This window comes from Macrobrachium nipponense, chromosome 32 (assembly GCF_015104395.2).
Source record: "Macrobrachium nipponense isolate FS-2020 chromosome 32, ASM1510439v2, whole genome shotgun sequence".
In the NCBI taxonomy this organism is placed as follows: Eukaryota; Metazoa; Arthropoda; class Malacostraca; order Decapoda; family Palaemonidae; genus Macrobrachium; species Macrobrachium nipponense.
In genome coordinates, this window is record NC_061094.1 from 3699972 (window position 1) to 3725366 (window position 25395).

Here is a 25395-nt window from a genome sequence, read left to right on the forward strand (position 1 = left end):
CACAGGTCACCACCGGGCCGTGGCTGGAAGTTTCATGGGCCGCGACAGTGTTTCATGTGCCGTTCTTCTGGGTATTTCCTGCTCGTTTACATCTTAACACAGAAAGATAACTAAAAATACATATTAAAAGTGAAACTGAGACGTATGTTTTCAGCCCAAACCAAACTTCGGGCTTTTTGGCTGAAGGTGATTCAAGTCGATAGTCTGTCGTGGGAGAAGGTTACATTAGCAGCCTCATGACTAATGAAACACTGCGAGTGATGAGCCAATTTTATTTGAAAATATATGCGACAAAGAACCGAAGGAAGTGTTTCTAATCTCTGACTAACTTTGTTTGACGCAGGAAGAAACTAAAACACTTGCAACTCAATCAAACAGATAGTAAGAGGATGCAACTGACACTGACCTTACCATCGCGTCTTAGAGCCAATTCAAGGTTTCCATTAAGTGGTTGATCTTAAGGGACAGACTTACTTATAAAGGGTCTGATGATGATGTTCGCCTGCCTATCCTTTGTTGCGCTGAGGTCCTTAGATGCACTAACCAGTCACTTCATTGATTGACGAAATCTGAGTCGATAAGGTCCCTGTTTGTGAGTCGACCTCTAACGCAGAATTCACGTGTGACAGGAAGGTCAAACCGCGTCGCCATAGAAAGCATTGGAAGGTCAGTAAAAGTCACTCGAAGGAGAGACAGTCGGTTGTCAATGGAGTCCCTCACTAAAGCATCTTCTCGAGTACCAGGTGAAGGACGGCGAAGCCGAAGAGGAAATAAACCGAGAGAACTATCTTCGAAAGCGTTTATTATATCTATACAGACTAGACTACTAAAAATGATAATAACACCCAATCCAAATATCTGCAGTTCCTGAAAAATCTCTCCACTTCCGAGGCGAGACAATTTGGGCAGGCCAGCACGAAATCAGAAAGTCCCAGTCATTCTTAAACTGTAGATTTCATTCATACCGTGATATGTCACTAGGGAATTTGAGAGGGAGAGTGATATGACGAGAGAAAGGAGAGAGTGAAAGGAGCAGAAGATGCGGAGAAAGCCAGAGGGAGAAAGCTTTTGGGAAGTTGTTGGTCGATGTATTCGGCAACCACGCAGAAGTATAAGAAGAGCATTGTGCCTGAGAAGGACTTCTTAGTAACCGAAGAACATTGCTAGATCATTTCAGATGAGTCAATTTGTGTCTTTTCGAAACAAGGTGAGCATGACCAAGTGACAGCAAATGGTGCAAATAGATAATTTTAACGTTACTGTTGACGAAGCAACCACTCTATGTTTACAAATAGGAAATGAAACAAAAACGTCCTTAATCATTTCAAGTGGTTTCTGAATTTGAACGATTTTATCTTTCTAGAACTGCAGACACGTATATAAGTTATGCTATATGCAATAGTACACTTTGTTTTTATTTAATGATATGTTGCCCAGAAAAGCAGTTACTACAGATATCCTGACATAATGATTACAGAAATAACTGGAATTTTTTTTGGATGGGAGAAACCCCTCCAACAAAGACAATACTGAGATGAATATTGATGGTGACATTTGATTCCGAATCGCTTCCAGATTTTAAGAGACTTTTCCAGGTTTTTCCTTCCCGTTTCTGGGTCGTCGCTCAATGATACTACTGACTGACTGCTTTTCCTCGTCTTCGTGTTTACTCTTCTGCAGCTGCTTGCTTCTGCTGGGAGCTCCGCTACCCCTAGCGACTTCACTTCCTCTTGCCGAAGCAGCTGACGGCGTTGAAGGCGCACTGCTTCCAGTAGGAGCGCTTCCTCTGCAGGTCCCGGACGTCGGCGTTGTTCCTCAAACGGTCGACCATCACTTTGGCGAAGAGGTAGTTGATCAGCGCTGCGTCCAGTGACCCGTCGTCGTCAACCAGCTGCCGGAGAGAGAGAGAGAGGGAAGCGGTGAGTGAGCGATAGCCACTATCAGTAGATTTCAGTGTTCGCGAATGAAACAGGTTTTTGCTAAGTAATTTTAACCTCGAATGTAACAGGTTTTTTAACCTATAGTGAAGCAGGTTTTGACTAATTGAATTAAACCTTGAATGAAACAGGTTTTTACTAACTAATTTTAAACTAGAATGAAAGAGGTTTTTACTAACTAATTTTAAACTAGAATGATAGAGGTTTTTACTAACTAATTTTAAACTAGAATGAAAGAGGTTTTTACTAACTAATTTTAAACTAGAATGATAGAGGTTTTTACTAACTAATTTTAAACTAGAATGAAAGAGGTTTTTACTAACTAATTTTAAACTAGAATGAAACAGGTTTTTACAAACTAAATTTAACCTTGAATGAAACAGGTTTTTACTCATTTTAACCTTAATTACTTAACCTGAAATGACAAGAAAATCAGTTTTGAGTCATGTATCATTGCGATAGATCGTTCAATATGCTATAAGATTTGTATTTGTTTTGCGTCATCGTTATTAAAGAATGCTATAGTAAAAATCACCTCTCTTTATCTTGGTAAACAAACAAAATATGCTGTGAGATTTGTTCTCTCTCAATGACGTAGTGAACTCAAAGATAAATACACCATAATTCATGTGTTCTTTTGATCTGTTTCCATTCCTTAAGATGTTTTATGAGTTTCCTCTGCTATCTAACTGGCTTAGTATACGAAGTATCTTGCTAACGAGTTCTCCACTAGAACTTCGTGACTACCAGAGGGTAGAGGGCTACAAAAGGCTATGTTGATCAACCACCCTCCAATCATCAAACGTTAGCATTTTTTTTTTTATTTAGCGATAAATTTATCCATGGTCGTGCGTCTGGCAGCTGTATAGGACAGTCCACTACCAGGCCGTGACTGAAAGCTTAATGGGCCGCGGCTCATACAGCAATTTCGATTCTACCGAAGTTTCATTTTTCACTTGTTTATTGATGTGGTTAGGATATTACGTCAACGACCAAAGGACTCCACCAGTCCATCGGAGATGAGTTCCAAACTGGCACTTAAACCTCAGTGCTCTTTGGTTTATTCTTTGTTCAATGACAACTTCATTTGCGAGTTGGTGCACTCCGAACGCTATTTGTGCACCTTGAACTTACTTTCGAAATCTGACTTACATCTTTCGAAGCATCACCCTCTGAATTCTGCTTGTTCTTACCAAGTGCAGATCATCACCCGCTTTAGTTACATCGTCTTGCGCTACGTATTTCGCACTGTTCAGTATTTTAAGTTTTTCAACCATGGAGAAAGGATTTTGAAGAAGTAATTAATGTAACCTAAGACACATCGTAAGACGATACAATTTTACATATAAACAAGGCTTGGTGCGATCTCCAGCTTACTCGGGCCACGTACAAGATTTTCCCGTCACGCATAAGTTGTAAACATTATAATCCTAAGTTAACGTGAAGTGGCCTTTGTAATTAATACTCATACTTATTACTACTTATGCTAACAACTAGGATCAAATAAAAAAGGACACACATTAAACACATTCACATATATTCTCAGTTACACGTAGAAACGCAAAATTATTGAACAGAAACGTTGCCTAAATTCATCACACCAAATAAATTAAAACTTGTTAAAACCTGCAGTCAAATAGAGCCTTGTTTCTATTTTATTATAATAATTATTCTGTACTGTTTAGCATGCACATTATTTTATTTGTACATTCTCATTCTAATAAATAAATCATATATATCCTATCCTAAAATTCTTGTATGTCTAACCCAATGCAAAACACCTTTTTCAGACCTTTACAGGCTCCTCCATAGACCTTTCCTACCCCCACAGCAAGAAGAAGAACAACAAGAACAAAGTAGTTTGTATAGGCTTACTCCACAAGTAAGTGAAAGTCCTTTATATACGCAGGGTGTCCAATCAATACTACTCGTAATGGTCTGGTACCTTACTGGGACAAACCCTTAATATTATATATATATAATAATATATATATAATATATATATAATATACACACACATATATATTATATATATATATATATATATATATATATACTATTTATTATATATATATATATATATATATAATATATATATCTATAAGATATATATTATTATATATATGTATTATATATATGTATATCTATGTATATATATATAATAATTATATATTATCTATATTATATATATATATATTATATATATATATATATATTCTATATATATATATTCAGTATATATAATCAATATATATGATATATATATATATATATTAATATACTATATTATATTATATAATGGATATTATATATTATTAGATATATATATATATATATATATAGATATAACTCATATCACATTACGTGATTCAGATACATATATCGGTGGCGGGGTTGCCTAAGGCTTCACTGCCAGTCCTGGAATTGAGAGGTCGATGGTTCGCGCCTGCCGTCCGGCAATTCTATTATCGCTTAATAAATTCTCCCTCAATTAAACATATATGAATATATTAATTCCGGGGTAGAGCGAATTAGATGTTAAAGGACATTTGTAGCTCGATATATATATAAAAATATTATATATATATATATATATATATATATAGATATTATATATTGTATATAATAATATATTATATATATATATAATAGAAGGCCAAGCCGCTACCAGTTGACTTGGCCTTACATTTGAGAGACCCGGAATGCAAATTCTCGAGATGTATAGTACTAATGCACCAGGGCCCCCCGGGCCCCCCCCCTTTTTTTTTATTGTTTTTCTTGCCGTGCCCCTGGGTTAGGTTAGGTCAGGTTGGGTCAGGTTGTAAGAGGGGGTCTAGTTTTAATTTGGATGTGTGAAACGTAATGAGATTATGTTTCAATTAGATTCTATGGTTAGCTTTTAAGATATGGCGGCCCAATTTTCTCAGGAAGGTGTCCGTACTCGGCTACAGTTCGGGAATATGCGACCGGGATTGGTTCTTGATGTGATTCAGAAATTTATGTGAAACGTGCTCGTGTTCATCATTCCATATTATATATATATGCATACATACATACATACATATGTGAGTCCTATCACATCACCATGATTCATATATGTGTATTAAGCTACAACCCCTCGTGATAACCTTGTGATTTAAAGTGCTTCCCTGTAAGTCCTGATTTCTAGGTATCCGTGGTTCGCGCCCATGAGCCGACTAATTTCTTATCAGATAAAAAAATCCCCTTTGGTTAACGTTATGTGAAAATATATCAATTCCGGGGTAGAGCGAATTCGATATTAGAGGACATTTGTAGCTTAATGCTTATATATATATATATATATATATATATATATATATATATATATATATATATATATATATATATATATGTAGTGTGTGTGTGTATATATATGTGTGCATATATATTTTTATATATATGTATATTATAAGTATAATACCTATCTATCCTAGATATATAGATATATATATATATATGTATATTAAAAACTGTATATTTATATTATATAAAAAACTGTTTTTAAGGCACTCGCAAATGACAATCTCATTTAAAAGGAGATGAATCAGGATATATGCCCCGTTGTGTGTTCAAGAAACCTTCCCTCAAAGCAAAGCCCAAATAAAAGTGAAAGGCAACTTCTCTCATCAAGGATACTTACATCATATGATTAAAAATGAACAATGCGTTTCGCCGCCGCAACTAAGTAATGAGACGGATTTTCTAAAATAGGATGTTTCCATCATTTTAATCGTCGTTATTACGAGACACGAGCCCATTGCGTCCATTGTCCATACAGAGAGTGATACAATGGGAGGAACGATCAGTAAAAAGGGGGTAATAGGTGGAACTAATGTAGCAATCTGTTGAAGCCAAGAGATGAGGAACATTTGCATCTTTTGCATTTGGGCGAAAAGAATTTGTGCGACACTGACGGCTCCGAGCGCCTCAGTGGCCTGGTCGGTTTGGTCTTGGCCTGCCACTTCGGTGGCCGCGAGTTCGATTCTTGGGCATTCCAATGAGGGGTGAGAGATGTGTATTTCTGGTGATAGAAGTTCACTCTCGACGTGGTTCGGAAGTCACGTAAAGCCGTTGGCCCCGTTGCCGAATAACCACTGGTTACATGCAACGTAAAAAAACCATGTAAACAAACAACAAACAAACAAACAAACATTACAGAAAAGTTGCAAAATAACAGCACTGTGTTCAAAATTAACAACATATTTCCTACGATGTGTGTTAGAAAATAAAAAAACATTTTCAGTGTTAATGACCAAGTATTGTATTTTATAGTTCAAAGAAAAATGTTACTAAATAAAGGTAAATGTTATATGAGGAACATTTATGAAATGAAAAAAATATGTAAATGCCATAACATAACTGTAAATCTGCTTTAATGTATTTTTTCTAATAAAAGATAAAAAAGGGGGGGCGATAGAATGGAGTATACGTACATTTTTAAAAATATGTAAATGCCATAACATAACTGCAAATCTGCTTTAATGTATATTTTCTAAAGATAAAAAAAAGGGTGGATAGAATGGAGTATACTTATATTTTTTACCGTATGAAACACCAGGGAACGAGCAAATTCTGTATTTCATCCCATGATCTTAAAACGCTCACTTATCTACTATTTGTAGTGGTCATAAACGCTAACGAAGAAGCTCCAAGGTCTATTTGTAATGTTCATAAACGCTAACGAAGAAGCTCCAAGATCTATTTGTAATGTTCATAAACGCTAACGAAGAAGCTCCAAGGTCTATTCGTAAAGGTCATAAGCACAAACATAAAAGCTCCAACTCTCGTATCAGTTACACAGCCGACGGGTATAACTCCTTCTCTGCCTCCTTCAAAACTATACCCACTTAATCGCTCTGTCGCTCCCCCCTCCCCATCAACAGCAGGTGGTAAAATCCATTCTCATTATGGTCTTCGCTTAACCGCACCTGAGAGACACTCGAGTGTTCTCGTCAGTGGACAAGAAGAAGAGCTCTACCATCGACCAGCCCACAGATTAACGTGATGGGAAGAGGAGAGACTATAACGATAGTCATATTGGAGGGGGTAAGAGAAGCTCGTCACTTGAAAATCGGGTTAAAAGTAAATGTGGGAAGGAATGTTTACATAAAGGGCAGTAATGAGTACCGGGAATAATAGCGTCATTAAATTACACGTCCCTTTAACTAAGGTAATTACGCGGCAGCCTGCTCGAAGAGAGAGAGTAGCCGCTCTATATTACATATAATGTATCCTTAATAATCCAGGCCAATGGTTTTCGTGCGAGACTTATGCGACTAGACAACCACGACACTTTTCCACTGGAATTTACGTTCGCAAGTCTCTTAAAATCCGAAACTTTGGTTTTTAATGGTAGCAACTGTTCACCAAATTTAATCTATTAAGAGATATTATGGAGTAAACTGAACTTTCCGATGAATGCACGAATTTACACACAACCACAAGACTGGGAGAGTTCGCCAGTGTGCTGTTAAACGTATTTAGGAACTTGAGTAGTACTCGTCCGCTTATCTGTGACAAATACGTTTTTGTATTGTAAGTGCGGTATTCTTTTACTATATAAGAATTTCCTTTTTGTTTCTGAAGGAGAAATGGAATCATAGTTACCCTGCAAAAAAAAAAAAAAAAAAAAAAGCTTGCAATTCAATAGGAGGAAAGATGTGTGAAGTATTACTCCAATGATGTATTTCCCTCATTTCCAGAAAGTATTTGCAAGGAAAACATTCACACGCATATATATATATATATATATATATATATATATATATATATATATTTATATTATAAAAACATATATATATATATATATATATATATATCTATATATATATTTATATTATATATATATTATATATATAAATATATTTATATATATATATATAGCCTTAAGGAATTTGCGGAAGAAATCTCAAGCATTTGCATGGTTTATTGCTAACGTTGCAAGGCCCAGCCTCATTATCAAAGCTGTAAAATTATATACAATTACTTAAGACGTCATAAAAGACTCGGACTTGAAAATAATATGCTACAAAACAAACCCAAACATTCAGTTTAAATTGCCAGGAGGAAGGTATTACCATCTAAGTGGAAAGAAATAATACAAGTAATTAGAAGGACAAACGTTAAAAGACCAGGGTAAACTTACGCTAAGAAAAGAGGGGTAGAGGCAGTTTGGTTGTTCAACTGCGGAATTACCTGTTTTTTACAAAGTGACCCGAGGACTGCCAGCTGCTTCGGTGAAGGAGCCCTCAACAAAATTTTTAATTGATCGTGTTCAGTATTTGTTTTGCATTTTTTAGCATGCTGTCGTATACTTGAAACCTCCGGATTCGACAGCTAAACCCCCCCCCCCCCCCCCCCCCCCCCCCCCAGTACGATATCGAACACCTCTGTGACAATCGATGCGACTTCCAGTAACCTACGAGAGGCACCGACAATATTGTTTCCTCTGACTACATCGGGGGCAAGAAAATAAATACACAGCATTCGATGTCGTCAGAGGGTTTAGTTTATCTTTAAAAAGGGAACCTATGGTAAGAGGATTAGTGGGAATGAAGTGACTTATAGCAGGACAGTACTGCCGTATTAATGAATTAAATCCGGTAGTAAAGGACACATCATGAATAAAAGGAAGACTCGAATAAAATGGCATTTTTGTGACTGCTGTAGACCTAATTTTCCTGCATGATATTGTTATTGAGAAACTTATTTAGTTGTCTATAGAACAGACTGGATGGGAAATAATTCTCCGAGAAATAAGAGTATAACGATGAAATTTCTTTGTGAAACTCAGACCAGTTCGAGGTTAAACAATAAACCCCGTGGAGGAGAGTATTGACAGAGTTTAGCTTGAAACTGAAACAACAGAAACCGTAAAAATTCATACCTATAAGTTGGTAAAGGTCTTTTTCATTAGAATAGGTATGGGAGCTAATATCACCTCGTGATACCACAGTGTCTACGACGGGGAGTTGTTTGTCACTCTTGTACTCGATTGTAAGTCTTATATTGGCGTGGGCCGAGTTAGCAACTGCCATGAACGAATCGGCCTGTTCCCTGTTCCTAAACAAGAGAGAGGTATCATCCACGTACCGACTGTAAAACAGTGGGTGGCAAGCGAGAGGACAGTTGTTCAGTAATTGGTCCTCTAGATGGCGCATAAAAATATTAGCAAAAACCTGTCCCAATGGGCTACCCATTGCCATCCGGTCAATGTTTAGACTTATTGTTAAAAACAAAGGCTGTGTGATGCACTGCCCAACAGAACAACTTCTTAAAGGTAAGTATATCTTAGTTTTACTAGACCACTAAGCTGATTAACAGCTCTCCTAGGGCTGGCCCGAAGGATTAGGTATTTTTACGTAACTAGGAACCAATTTGATACCCAGCAACGAGACCTACAGTTTATTGTGGGATCCGAACCACATTATATCGATAAATAAATTCCTCTGATTCCGCGCTGGCCGAGCCGAGAATCGAACTTCGGACCACTCCAATTGGTAGCCGAGCGCGAAATCGATCCATCCAACGTGGAACAACTTCTTAATAAAAAAAACATCATTCAAATGATTTGAATAGTCTCCTCCTCAGGTGCGTTTGTAACAAGTGATTCGATATCTAGACTCACCATGTCATTCATGTGAGTTCATGGATGTTTCCGGGCATAAAGCTGAATTCCATCCAACCCCCCCCCCCCCCCACCCCCCCCCCCCCCACCCCCCCCCCCCCCATGCTGCTTACCCCTTGGCGTGGGTAGGGGGCTTAGGGACCAACAGCTGGGCTCTGATGCCTGGTGGGGTTGTTTTTCTCAGTGGTCCTTGGGGCCCAGCTGCTGATCCAACTAATTAGTCAGAACTTTTTCCTTCTTTCTGCCATTTTTTCATTCTTACTACATCCTTCTCCTTCATGTAATATTTTTTATTAGCATTTCGGATTAATTATGTGGAATTTTTCCACTTTTGTTAATTTTACTGCTTAGGTGAGTCTGAGAAGGGATCGTGTTTTGGAAGGGTTTGCATTCGAAGCTAATTGTGGCAGGTTGTGGTGGTTGAGTCGCCACTGATTATGGTTTGGACCCAAGAGTAGTGATGGGACCCTCCCATTGCTACCTTGAGGGCGGAACCATCTCCAAAACAGCAGCCCATCGGAATCCAGGGGGGCTGGTGTTTGGGATGGGACTCCTGGCTTTCGTCCGGAAGCCCACACCAATACGTTTGGAGTGGGGAGTCGGTCCCCATTAGTGGGGGCAGAACTCCCAGCAGGCGGATAGGCTTATAACCTGGGCCACTGCAAGCGTATTGGTGCTATCCCGTAAGGGTAGGGTATGGGGTGGACCATTGGGAGTCGACTCTCACTTGTGCCATTGGTGGAGAATTTGAATACCTGACTGACCCACGATACCTTCTTTTGATATAAACAAGGCAGGTCTACAAATATTCATTTGAATCTATGGATATCGACCAATGTTTGCCCTCCCCTGGATCTGACGACTTAACGGCACTGGCGACAACTTCAGGCACGGACACGGATATGAGCTCGGCGATCACAAACAACTCATGCACCGAGACACCAGGGTGCTATTAAAACTGGTGGATTTGATATGAACAATAGAGTGCTTTATTGCACTAATGCAAGCCTTTTGTTAGACTACGAGTGCTTGCATAGTGTCGCAAAACAGTTTGGTAAGGTGGAGAGGATTAAGATGCTTCTAGAAAAAGACAAGCAGTCTTTTTCTGCATACATTAGATTTTCCTCTCCCCAAGAAGCTAGTGAGGCACAAACGAATTTAAATGGCCACATTCTAAATGACTCTGTTTTAAGCACCAAGGTGTTTTCGGTGAGGAATTTGAATGATGAGCCATTCGATTTTGTTCCTAAGAATGAAGTATGTGGACCGCCAACATATACCAGGACGCTTCCTCCCCCTATAATGGCATGTTGCCAGTTATAAAGAGGGAAGGAAAAATTTCATTAAAGCTGCAGAATGTATTGAGAACAAAGTGGGTTCTATTCCTATTGGAATCTGAAACGATATGGAAAGAACTTACTCATAAAAGCAGGCAATGAGACGCAAGCTATTTTATTATCAAAGTTTAAACCCCCAGAAAGTGGAAATATTGAGGCTATAACATCGCACAGATTCTTTAACACGCTGAAAGGGGTAGTTTATTCAAGAGACTTGCATGTTTTTAATGAGGAGGAGATTCTCCTAAGGTGCCCTCCTTGTGTATCTCATGTAAAAAAAATTGGGGAAGGGGATGCAGCTATGCTTTTAACTTTCTCCTCCAATTACTTGCCTGATAACCATCAATGTTGGCCATGAGAGGATGCAAGTCAAAAAATATAAAAGAAACCCTAAACAATGTCGCAATTGTTTCGAATATGGCACATTCAAGACTCATGTGGAAACAATAAGAGATGTTCTGTGTGCTCTGCTGAGCATGACAATTTGGACAAGTGCGAAGCAGCCCATTATTGTTTCCAGTGCAAGGGTGATCATTCTCCAATTAGTAGGACTTGCCTCAGATACAAGTTTGAGCAAGATGTGTTGGCAGTGGCTGATAATGAACATCTCAGCAATCAGTGCAGCAAAGCGTGTGGTATGGGGGCTAACAAGAGTGCCAACTCTACCTATGCTTCTGTATAAAGTTGATGAAGAGTTCTAGCAATGAGAGGCCACCAGTAATAGAATATAACAGTAAGCATCGGAAACCTATTTCTCCTTGCACAGGAAATAATATCGGAAACTTATGTCAGCAAGTGCTTTGAAGCCCAATACTAAAAATTGTTTCCTTCTTCCAAAAGCATGGACAATTTATCCTCTCACGTTGATACAAATGTAACGGTTGCAAATTCAGCCCCTAAGCAAAGTTTGCAAAACATCCACAAATAATATCATCACCAAGAAGCAACCAAAGGAGTGGTCCAAACTGAGAGATCTAGCTCGGATCCATCAATTATCACAGTTACTAAGAAACATGATAAAACTAAAGCTGCGCCCACCAGGAAGCGTATAAGAAACACATCCCCGAATAATGAAAGTTTTATAATAAAAACTTCAAATGGGTACAGTGTTCTGGAAGAGATCTCTCCGCCAAGGAAGATAGTTCCGAAAGCAGACCCAGTTCAAAGACATGCGAGTTCTCATCAGTCTTGCCGCCCCAAGACTAATAGCAGTAGTGATGCACCTAATCATAGTAAAAATCCTGAGCATCAGCCTCGAATTCAGAAAGCTGTTTGTCGGCAAAGAACCCTAATCTCTGATAAAGATGAAAAGGGATCAAGAAACAATCTCTTATTAGAATTTTTCCTCTCCACCCTACGATCAGTAACTTCCCCTCCAAAGAGTGGGAAGTAGTACATTAACCACCTTAACATTCACGTTCGATGTCCTTCAGTGGAACTGTAAGGGTCTCAGAGCCCCCGGACAGAAGACTTTAAAGTTTTTAATGCATGAATTCAATCCAGGGATTGTATGCCTGCAGGAGACTATGTTAGGTAACTCTCCTTATAATCCTGGACTTGATTATGCTATTTTTAACTCTTTTCCCCCAATTGGTGATCGTGCCCATGGAGGTGCTGCAATTATTGTTAATAAATCTCTGCAGCACTCCACAATACAATTAAATACAACTCTACAAGCTGTTGCTGTCTCAGTCTATTAGACAAAAGGATAACGGTTTGTTCATTATACCCTCCCACAGATCTTTCTTTTAACATTGGAGATATTCAGTGCCTTGATTAACCAACTTCCCACTCCTTTTCTCTTATTAGGAGATTTTAATGCCCCACAACCCCCTTTGGGGAAGAATCTGTGTTTAGACAGCAAAGGGAAAATAATCGAGGACCTTATTGACACAAATGATGTCGCCCTATATAATAATGGGTCAATGACCTTCCACAGCATTCATAATAATCATCTCTCTGCACTGGACCTTAGTATTTCCTCACAAATATTCTACCTTACTTTAAAACTGTCTGTTATGAAGATTTGAATGGAAGTGATCATTACCCGATCCATCTGAAATATGTTGTAAATGCTCCATCTGAAACATTACCTAAGTGGAAGGTAGAAGATGCTGCTGGACAAGTTCAGTAAAGGAGTCAATCTAGATAGGAAGTTTGAGTCATTTCAATTCTCACCTGGATGCCTATGACTACTTCATTGAATCCACTCTGAAGAGTGCTGAGGGCTCGATTCCCAAGACAAAAGGTAAACCTCGTAGACCTGCAGTTCCCTGGTGGAATAAGACGTGGTATTCTGAGGAAAGTCACTAGGAAGTGCTACCGACGATACAAAACTAGTGGCTCCCCTCAGTCGAAATTGATCTATAATCGTGCGTTAGCCAAGCAGCGGCGCTTTTGACAAGAAAGCCAAAAGAGAAAGTTGGCTTTACTATATCAATGGAATAAATTCCAAAACTCCATTGAGAGTGGTGTGGCGCAAAATCAGGAAAACAAAAAAAATAAGTGGAAAATTTGTTGCGTCACCATAACCCTCATTAAAGGTCAATAACACTCTGATCACAGAGCCCACTGAAGTTGCCAATGAGCTGGGAAAACACTTTTCTCAAGTTTTCCAGCCCTGACAATTATTCTCTAGAATTTTCAAAGATTCGGAATGCCGAAATGACTCTGAATTTGAATCTGGAAAATCTGAACCATACAATCACAAATTTTCCTTAAGAGAATTTCGGGAAGCACTCTCTTCAACTGAATCAACAGCTCCAGGGGGTGATTCAGTTTTATATGAAATGCTTAAACACCTCCCAGATGATGCCAAAAAGTATCTACTCAAGATTATAAACAAAATATGGGAAACTGAATTTTACCCAAGGACTGGAAATATCCATAATTGTTCCCATAAAAAAGCCTAATAAAGACGCTTCCCAAGCCACCAGCTATAGACCAATAGCTCTTACCAGCTGTGTGTGTAAGCTGATGGAAAAAATGATAAACACCAGATTAGTTGGAACTTTGAAGCAAAAAGGACTAATATCTCCATTTCAATTTGGTTTCAGGAAAAATCGTTCCACCCTTTGATCCCTTGCTGAGGCTGACCAATCAAATCCAGCAAGGATTTGCCAAACGATGTCAGACTATTGGCGTATTTTTCGACCTTGAGAAAGCATATTGACACTACTTGGAGAATTGGCATCATAAAACAATTGCACAAGATGGGCATATGTGGAAGAATGATTAAATTTGTATATTCCTTTTTAACAGAGAGATTCTTTAAGGTTAGAGTGGGCAACACTCTCTCCCAACCTTTGTGCAGGAGGAGGGTGTTCCACAAGGAAGCGTTTTAAGCGTAACACTTTTTTCAGTGGCAATAAACAGTATAGTCCAACAATATCATCACCTGTTAAATGCTCACTTTTTGTTGAATGACCTTGCAAGATACTGCACAGGATATGATGCCTTGTCAGTATGTAAAACATCTGCAAAGGTCTGTTAATGCCATTACAAGTGGGCTGATGAGAATGGTTTTTAAATTCTCCTCCTCTAAAACAGTTTCTGTAAGATTTACTAGGTGCCAGCGTGTGGAAGAGGTTCCCACACTCGGTTTAAAAGGATCTATCATTCCTTATGAAAATGACGTGAAATTTTTGGGGAATGGGGACTATTGACCCAGAAATTGACATGGGCCAGCCACATAAACTCCTTAAGATTAAGGTTAAACAAATCTCTGAATATTTTAAAGGTTGTTTCTGGATTTAGTTGGGGAGCTGATAAAAAATCCCTACTGAGACTATATGACTCGTTGTGTAGGTCCAAGCTAGACTATGGCTGTCAGATTTATTCCTCAGCTTGTCAAACCAGGCTGAAGGAAACTAGATGTTGTACACAATATGGGGCTGAGAATATGCTCAGGGGCTTTTAGAACTTCGCCTGTTTTGAAAGCATATATGTTGATACTAACCAACTTCCCCTTGATTTGAGAAGGCAAGAACTAGTATTAAGGTACATGGCAAGAATTAAAAGTGCTCCAAAAATCCCTCTTTCCAGGTGCTGAGGGAAGCAGCCTCACGGTGTCTTTTCTGGTATAAGAGCCTCTAGACCATTCCAAGTTAGACTAATGAAGATGTTAGGGGTAATAATCTTAAATCCCAGAAAGTCATGGAAGTAAAACATCCTGTGTATCCTCCATGGCGTTATTCCAGAAGCATCCGTGTGCAAAAAAGCATTTAACAAAAAAGACTGTCCCTGAGGAAGAGATTAGGGGAAAATTCTTGGAGCACGAAACTGTCCATACTAATGTGACAAAAATATATACGGATGGATCAAAGTCAGGTAGTGGTGTTGGCTGTGCAGTTATCCTTGGTGATACAGCATATACAGCTAAACTACCTGACTTTGCATCCCATATTCACAGCAGAATTAACAGCCATAGTCTCTGCCTTGGATATATTGTTTCAAAGTAGTGACACTAATTTTGTCATTTACTCTGATTCGAAAAGCACTTTAGAAGCTATTAAAAAATTCAATAGCTTCCATCCGTTAGTCAAAAAGTTCAGGAATCGCTTCTCCATTTGTATTATTTGCGTAATCTGTCTCTGTTGGGTCCCCTTCACATGTGGGGATTTGCGGAAACGAGATGGCAGATAGGGAAGCGAAAGCTGCTAGTGTCTCCTCAGAAACAGCCTAGTAAAGTGCCTCATACAGATCTAAAAGGTCCTTTTAGGTCTTATATTTTAAGCAAATGGCAAGAAAAGATGGACTACTCATCTTGCCATAATAGAAAGTACAGAAATATTAGAAATAATATATTGCCGTGGCCTTCGTCTTTCCAGTCTGATAAGGCGAACAAGCAAAATAGTTTTAAGGCCAGAACTGAGGATTGGGCACACTTATTTGACCCATCAGGTTTATTTTAGAAGGGGGGGCAGCCGCCCAGTGTGTGCTTGCGGTGGCGAGATGCGAACAGTGGGGAGCACATTCTGGTTGCTTGCCCCAGATATTTTAACCAGAGAGAGATATATCTTAGGGGTAAATCCCTTTGTGATATTTTGGGAGATGAAGCAGATATTTTCTGCTCTCATCTCCTTTTTAAAGTCTATAAATATTTTTAATAACATTTAATTATTTTTTAGATATCACATCATAGATATATATATTTTATTTATTTAAGCATTTTCTTCATTTATTTCTTCATTAATTCATTCATTTCTCATATGGTAATTTATATATGAACCATTTTCTTCTACACTTATTAACTCATTCATAATGTAATTTATTTAATCTCCATTACGGCGCTGAATGGCTTCTTTGGCCCCAGTGCCTGGGCTTTTGCCTAAAACTCATACATCCATCCATCCATCCATCCATCCAACCCCTTTCTGGATAGCGGGTCTGTTAGTGACGTAATACTGGCACCGAACGTTTTTTTTTTTTTTTTTTTTTTTTTTTTTTTTTTTTTTTTTTACGGCAGAATTAGGTAGTTGAACATTTGGCCAGTTTCGTACTCCTTGAGACCTGTCATCCAGAAAGGGGTGAAATGGAAATCTCTCTCAAACACCCGGACATCCATGAACTTATATGAGTGACTTGTATCTAGAGGTCTGAATCCTGAGCTAAAACCCTTTCTTTAAAATGTTCTTAGTTTCTCAACGAGTCATTGTTAACAGATAATTCACGTAGTAGCTGAGGTACTAAGAATTTAGCTAGTTTATAGTTGGGTGCTTCGTAAGAAGAGATTATAGGTCGTATAGGAATACCTTCTCTATGTACCTTCGCCAGTCCATATGAAATCCCATAAGATCTACCTATACTCATTAATGATTGGTAAACATCAGTGGAAATAACATTTTGGTCACAAAGAGATTAAAAAAAAAAAATGAAAAAATGTACTCTGTCCTCCACTGAAAATGCCGAGGGGCGTGATCGGTATGGTCTTGGCCAGTCACTTCGGCTGCCACGAGTTCGATTCTCCGACATTCCATTGAGGGGGTAAGAGAAGTGTAATTCTGGTGATAGAAGTTCACTCTTGAAGTGGTTCGGAAGTCACGTAAAGCCGTTGGTCCCATTGCTGAATAACCACTGGTTCCATGCAACGTAAAAACACCATACAAACAAACAAACTGCCTCCACCCGTCTTTTCTGAGCATAAGATTATCCAGGACTTTTAACGTTTCTCTTTGTAATCACTCTTATTATTTCTTTAGTATATTATTTTAAGTCCGAGTCTTTTATGTTGTTTCAATGTATGTATATTTATTTATACAACTTTGATAAAGGGGCTGGGCCTTGAAGCGTTAGCAATGCCTGAGATGTCTTCCTCAAATTCCTTAAGGCTATATTTTGGCTGATTACCACTGTCCATCCTTATACATACATGCATCATAATACATACAGACAGAATATATATAATATGATATATATATATAATATATATATCATACATACATACAGACATATATATATATATATATATATATATATATATATATATATATATATATATAGATATATATGTGTGTGTGTGTGTGTGTGTGTGTGTGTGTGTTTTGGTATATATATATGTGTGTATGTATATATATATATATATATATATATATATATATATATATATATATGTATGTATGTATGTATGTATATATACATCCAGCTACAATGTCTTTTAATATCTAATTCGCTCTCTACCTCGGAATTAATATATTTTCATACAAGTTTTACCCGAAGGGGAATTTTTTAGTCGATAAGAGATGTGTCGGCTCACGATCGCGAAACATCGAATCCAACAAATCTAGGACGTACAGTGAAGCTTTAAACCACACCGCCACCGCAAGAGGGTATAGGTTTATGCCGCCTCTTACCTACAAATACATGTCCCTCTCAGGTGTTCGTTGATCTGGAGTTGGCATCAACCCACTTCGACCTCGGAGGCGGCATAAACTTATAGCCTCTTCCGGTAGCGGTGTGGTTTAAAGCTTCACTGTTCGTCCTGGATTTGTTGGATTCGATGGTTCGCGCCCGTGAGCCGACAAATCTCTTATCGACTAAAAAATTCCCCTTCGGGTAACTTGTACGAAAATATATTAATTCCGAGGTAGAGCGAATTAAATAGTAAAGGACATTTGTAGCTCGATGTATGTATATGAATCACGATAATGTGATATGACATATATATATATATATATATATATATATATATATATATATATAGACAGAGAGAGAGAGAGACCTTACTTTACCTTACCTTATCTTACAGACCTTACATCTTGTTCGGGTTGCCCCAGGTCCCTCAGTGTGAGGCACCTCTAATGTCTACCAGAGAGTTGCTAATGCATCTTCCGGTGTATTTTGAATCTTCCAATCTTGGATGGTCTGGGATGCAGCTAAGATATTTGTCGAGCTTATTCTTAAACACATCTACGCTCACTCCTGATATGATTCCTTGCCCAGAACGAGCTGGCAGCGCATTGAATAGATCGCTGGCATTGTCTACGCTGGTGCGTAGTGGATTAATGTCCTGTGTGCTTTCCTTAGTTTTCCTGGTATAGTTTTGGGCACTATTAATCTACCTCTGCTTGCTCTTTCCGATATGTTTAGCTCCGTGAAGTTTTCGGCAATTCCTTCTATCTGTTTCCATGCCTGAATTATCGTGTAGCGTTCTCTTCTCCTTTCTAGACTATATAATTTTAAGGATTTTAGTCTTTCACAGTAGTCAAGATCCTTAACTTCTATTCTAGCTGTAAAGGACCTTTGTACACTCTCTATTTGTGCAATATCCTTTTGATAGTGTGGGTACCATATCATATTGCAATATTCAAGTGGACTATGAACATACGTTTTATAAAGCATAATAATGTGTTCGGCTTTTCTTGTTTTGAAGTGCCGTAACAACATTCCCTTTTTTGCTTTACATTTTGCCAATAGAATTGCTATATTTGATCATTGCATAACATGTTCCTATACAACATCACACCAGGGTCTTTAACTGCTTCCTTATTTGTGATTGTCTCGTTATTAGGTCCCCTATATGCATATAGCTTTCCTTCTATATCTCCATAATTTATTGATTCAAATTTATCAGAGTTAAATACCATCCTATTTACCTCTGCCCATTCATATTCTTTGTTAAGGTCTCTTTGTAGCGCGTTCCTATCTTCATCACAAGTAATTTCTCTACTTATTCTTGTGTCATCGGCGAAACTACTCACTACCAAGTCCTTAACATTACTGTCTATGTCTGCAATCATAATAACAAACAGTAATGCAGCTAACACCGTACCTTGTGGCACACCGGATATTACCTTAGCTTCATCCGATTTCTCATCGTTTGCAATAACCATCTGTTTTCTGTTGTGTAAAAATTCTTTTATCCATCTTCCTACTTTGTCCTGTATATTATGTTTTCTAATTTTCTTCGCTAATATATTATGATCTACCTCGTCAAAAGCTTTTGCAAAGTCTAGATGAACCACATCTATTTCTTTTCCGTTTTTCATATTTTTATATATGTTCTCACGGTGGACTAACAGTTGGGTTTGTGTGCTTTTTTCGGGTACAAAACCATGTTGTCCTATATTAAACAAATTATTTTTCATTAAATGTTTCATCATATTTTTCTTCATTACCCTTTCATACACTTTCATAATATGTGATGTTAGACTCACAGGCCTATAATTACTTGCCTCTAGTCTTGATCCACTTTTGAAAGTGGGGGTAATATATGCTAATTTGTGCTCATCATAAATCTTGCCTGTATTTACACTTTGTTTTAATAATATTGCAAGGGGCTGTGCGATAGAATGAACTACTTTCTTTAACAAAATAACAGGGACACCATCAGAGAGAGAGAGAGAGAGAGAGAGAGAGAAGAAATGTAGGACTGAAAATGAATATGAGTTAAGATTATGTGCAATGAGAATGCAGAGACAACAAATAAGGGTTATGGACGAACCTCTAGAGATTGCTAATTATTATACGTATTTAGGACAGATAGTAAGTGTTTCCTCAGGGCATGAGACCGAAATTAAAAGGATAAGCATGGGGTGGAGAGCTTTTGGTAAACAAAATGAGAATTATGAAAAGTATAATGCCACTCTCTCTAAAAATAAAAGTATTTAATCATATGCTCCTACCAGTATTAACTTATGCATCAGAAACTTGGAGCCTTACTAAAGTTTAAGAACATAAGCTAGTTACAACTCCAAGAGCTATGGAAAGAATAATGATGGGAATAATACTAAGAGACAAAAAAAGAGCAACACGGATACGAGACCAAACTAAAGTGGAGCATATTCTAACAAGAAGTAAGAAAAAGAAATGTACGTGGGCAGGACATATAATGAGCGTGTCAGATAATAGGTGGACAAAAAGAATAACAGGATGGGTCCCTAGAGATTGCAAACGAAGCAGGGGAAGGAAGAGAAGATGATGGATTGACGAGCTTAGGAAAATTGGCGGGTATAGAATGGCATAGAAAGACCATAAACAGACGGGAGTGGAAGGACATGTCTGAGGCCTTTGTCCTGCAGTGGACTAGCAACGGCTGATGATAATGATATATAAAGGTACATCTAAAGAACAAACCGCCAATTCGAAAGAGTTAAACTTGAACATTAACGCCGAATGACACACACTGGACAATCATTCTTTGCCAGATCAGTCAACTGAAGCATTCCACAATCTGGTCAAATTCACGCCCTCACACGTAGTTTCCTATCCTCCTCCGGCTCCTCTTCACTCCTCGGCTCCTCTCTCATCTCATCCTCGTCTCTCTCTCTCTCTCTCTCTCTCTCTTCTCTCTTTGTTTTCTGAATCGCCCACTTTTTCCGGGTGTTGTATTAACTGCCAGTTAATCTGTCTCAAGTCCGGTGTTACTTCAAACTTGTTTCACATAAATCTCGAGATAAAACAATTGGTTTCTGGTTTCGATGTCCAGCCTCTCTTTCTTCCCAGCTGGTTCATCTTTCCTTGGTCTCTTCTGTCAGTAATCGAATTCATGCATGGCAAACATATCCCCTTCACCAGAACAGTCCAGTAAAACGTGGAAATGCATCATGAAGAAAGCTGTGAAAAATTCATATTTCACTTTATGTTTAGCATTTAAGGACCATTTTTTTACGACTACTAGGCCACTTCCCACTGTGTGTTACACACACACACGCACACACACACACACACACACATATATATATATATATATATATATATATATATATATATATGTGTGTGTGTGTGTGTGTGTGTGTGGTTAAAGGCGCTTCACTGTACATCCTGATTTCTTGGTTCCTAGGTTCGCGCCCAGGAGCCTACGTAATTACTATAGACTAAAAATTTCCCTTCAGTTAACATCTATATGAAAACAAATTAATTCTGAGGAAGAGCGAATTAGATATTAAAAGACATTTGTAGCTTAAAGCGTAATATGAATCACGGTGATGTGATCAGACTCATATATATATATATATATATATATATATTATATATAATATATATATATATATATATATATATATATATATATATATATATATATATATATATATATATATATATATATATATATATATATATATATATATATATATATAGTGACATCTTGGAACTTATTGGTATTGATTGTGAGTTTTCTATTGACAGAAAGTTAAAAGGAAGTATTACAGCCCCTAAATAATGTATGAATGAAAAGCATGGTATGTGTTTTATTGCCAAATAGCCATTGTCTCAGTTTTCGTTTTATTACACAACAGAATGCGTCCGAGACTGAAGTTTGCCAATAGGTTTGATATCTGGAAGTGATGGAGTGTGTATCCCACCTGTCTCGGTGGAAGTGATTTCCAATAGCCGAGTGTGTTTGTGTAGTGCAAGGGTCTCCCAAGTTGTCTGTAGAGCCTTGGGTAGTCGAAGGGGGACTGAGGTCCTTCTTTGGACTTTGGAAGGGACGATAACTGGGAGGGGTAATCAGTTCTTCGGGGTTAGGCGAGTATAGAAATATCTGAGGTAATCCGACAAAAATACCAGAGGTAATTCGACAAAAATATCTGAGGTAATCTGACAAAATTATCTGAGGTAATTCGATAAGAATATCTGAGGTAAACCGACAAAATTATCTGAGGTAATTCGACAAAAATATCTGAGGTAATCCGACAAAATTATCTGAGGTAATTCGACAAAAATATCTGAGGTAAACCGATAAAATTATCTGAGGTAATCTGGCAAAAATATCTCGGGTAATCCAACAAAAATATCAGAGGTAATCCAACAAAAATATCAGAAGTAATCCAACAAAAATATCTGAGGTAATCCGGCAAAAATATATGAGGTAATCTGACAAAAATATCAGAGGTAATGTGACGAAAATATCTGAGGTAATCCGGCGAAAATATCAGAGGTAATCCGACAAAAATATCAGAGGTAATCCGGCAGTAATATCTTAGGTAATCCGGTAAAAATAACTGAGATAATCCGACAAAAATATCTGGGGTAATCCGGCAAAAATATCTGAGGTAATCCTACAAAATTATCTGAGGTAATCCGGCAATAATATCAGAGGTAATCCGACAAAATTATCTGAGGTAATCGGCAAAAATATCTGAGATAATCCGACAAAAATATCTGAGGTAATCCGACAAAAATATCAGAGGTAATCCGACGAAAATATCTGTGGTAATCCAACAAAAATATCAGAGGTAATCCGACAAAAATATCTGTGGTAATCCGGCAAAAATATCTGAGGTAATCCGACAAAAATATCTTTGTTAATGCGACAAAAATATCAGAGGTATTCCGACAAAAATATCTCAGGTAACCCAGCAAAAATATCTGAGGTAATGCGACAAAAATGTCAGAGGTAATCCAGTAAAAATGTCAGAGGTAATCCAACAAAAATATCTGAGGTAATCCAGTAAAGATATCTGAGGTAATGCGACAAAAATATCTGAGGTAATCCAGCAAAAATGTCAGAGGCGTTCCGGCAAAAATATCAGAGGTAATCCGGCGACAGTTTCAGTTACGCACTGTGTTTATTGTACTTTTTTTGAAATATTCTCCTTCTTAAAACCTGTAATTGATATAACTTTAATTATCATTTTTTGGAATGACAAGACGGTTTCAACGCTTCCTTCCACGTGGATCAGTTGTCTTGCTTCTTTCGAAAATTATTATTACTACATACTGTAGTAGATTCACATCAACTATGCAACTGATGTCTAGGCCAGTCCCTTACGACGCTCCTGATTGGCTCTTGAGAGAGTTCACACAAGCAGGATGTCTGTTCCACCTCTCCTGAAGAATACGTCTTTCAGAAGTATCCGGATGTGAACGCTTTCAAGAGACTGAGAGTTTCCAGCCCTGTGATTGGCTTATCAACAGCCAATCAGGAGCGTCGTATGGGACTGGCCTAGACATCAGATGCACGGCTGATGTGAATCTACTATTCGTGAAATGATTTCACATATTCCCTGTAACATAAAAGCGCTGAATAATCCCTTGGATTCCAGTACTTGGCTTCAAGCCAGAATCTCATACTCCATAACATTCCTGTAACATAAATACGAATATATAAAATGACTTTATCACCTAACATACTTTCACTCCGGATACCGTTGAAAAGGTTCTCCGCTGGAAGTAAAGCTTTTCCTTTTAAAATACTATTAATATTTCTGGTCCTTTAAAACGTGAAGATATAAACGATAACATTATTCCAATCTTTTTTTACTTTGATAATGAACCCTTTTGAGCTCAAACTTTTCTTCTAGCTTAAGTCTTTTTCATAGAGTTTCATTTTTCAAACAAGATGATAAACGATTTTCGTTGCTGGTACTGAAACCGAAAGAAACCAAAAAATGATCTTTTCCAGCGACCATGAAAAGAGTCGAAGGTTCGTTCGTGCATGCAAGATATTCCATGGATATTTACACTGGAACTATTTGGTGGATTACAACTTGAGTCAGGGTTTAGGCTATGGAATAATAACACAACAACGACAAGATGATCGAAATACACGGCGGTTTCGTGGGTTTGAGAACGCGACCCTCGCCTTCATAAGCTGAGCTAACTAACTCCGCTTCGATTCTCTTCAACGCTTATCAACCAAAAACAGGATTTTTTATTTTTTTTTTTTTTTTTCCTTTGAATGTTTACTCAATGTCTTTCATATCACTTTGTGCGGTACAGATGAATATCTTAAGTATTTATTGCCGTTTTGACTAAGGACTCTTAGTGTACACACGTCGAAAGTGTCCTTCCTTTTACAGCTTTATATATATATATATATATATATATATAATATATATATATATAATAATATAATAATAATAATAATAAAAGTCCATTAAAAAGCCAAAATATAGAGAGAAAATACTATATTTCAGAGACTGCTGAAGAGAGAGACAACAGTCTGAAATATAGCATTTTTCTCTTCATATTTTGGCATTTTTATGGGCTCCTTTTATTTGGTGGAATTCGGTTGTAACAGAACATTTTTACCAGTCATTATATATATATATATGACTGGTATAATATTTAATAAATATATATATATATATATATATATATATATATATAAATAATAATAAAAAGGAGCCCATAAAAACGCCAAAATATAAAGAGAAAAATACTATATTTCAGAGACTGCCGTCTCCATCTTCAGGTAGATGAATGAGAAATGTTACAGAAAAGGTGGTACTATTTATATTTTGGCGTTTTTTATGGGCTCGGTCTATTAGATGGAATTCAGCTGTTAAACATTTTTACCAGTCATTTATATACTATTAAATATATAATAATTATATATATATAAATATATATATATATAGATATTAATATATATATATATAGATATATATATATATATATATATATATATATATATATATATATATATAGCAACAGGTATAGGCGCCTACACCCAATTCCCCTTTGTTAATTTATGCAGTGAATTAATGCCAGGTAGTCAGCCTTTGGCGGAAAGCTTATTCAGAGTTAAAGATTAAGTAGCACAGAGTATACATACTAAATGCATACACACATAGACTATAAATATAGTATATGTCAGCCTTGATTAAATAAAGACAGGTAATGAACGTCTCAAAGGGCGCCTGGGATTCAGATATCATAGATAAAAAATCTTCTTTCAACGCTTAAGAAGATTAACGTAAACATTTGTTTATTAATTGCTGTTCAGTGTTTCATTGGTTCATTTGACCCTCGAATTCTTGGCCAGAGTTTTGTTTTGTTGTTTATTTCCTTATAAAAAGTTATTAAAAATAAAATTCTCTTTTCATATACGAGCGTTTGGATGGTTTTGGTTGATGCCCTCAGCCAATAATTTATTGTAATAAATCTAGGCATTTATATTAAAAGCTTCAATTTCACCCCTCAATAAAGTGTATTGTCCCTCTGTATATGTGATAAATCTTACCCTGTACTTCACAAGCTCTCGTAGTAAGGGAAGTTTTTTTTTTCGTTTTTTGTGCCTAGAAATGTT

General features: G+C 37.3%; 1 protein-coding gene across 1 annotated transcript in view; it reads right to left on the reverse strand.

Moving 5' to 3' along the window:
• Nucleotides 1–256: 256 nt before the first annotated feature.
• LOC135207195 (prohormone-1-like) overlaps nt 257–25395 on the reverse strand; it is a 217889-nt gene continuing 192750 nt past the window's right edge. The window contains exon 4 of the mRNA XM_064238766.1: nt 257–1891. Within this exon, the coding sequence (XP_064094836.1) occupies nt 1721–1891 (171 nt within the window). The 3' untranslated portion in view covers nt 257–1720. The remainder of the gene's footprint in view (nt 1892–25395) is intronic.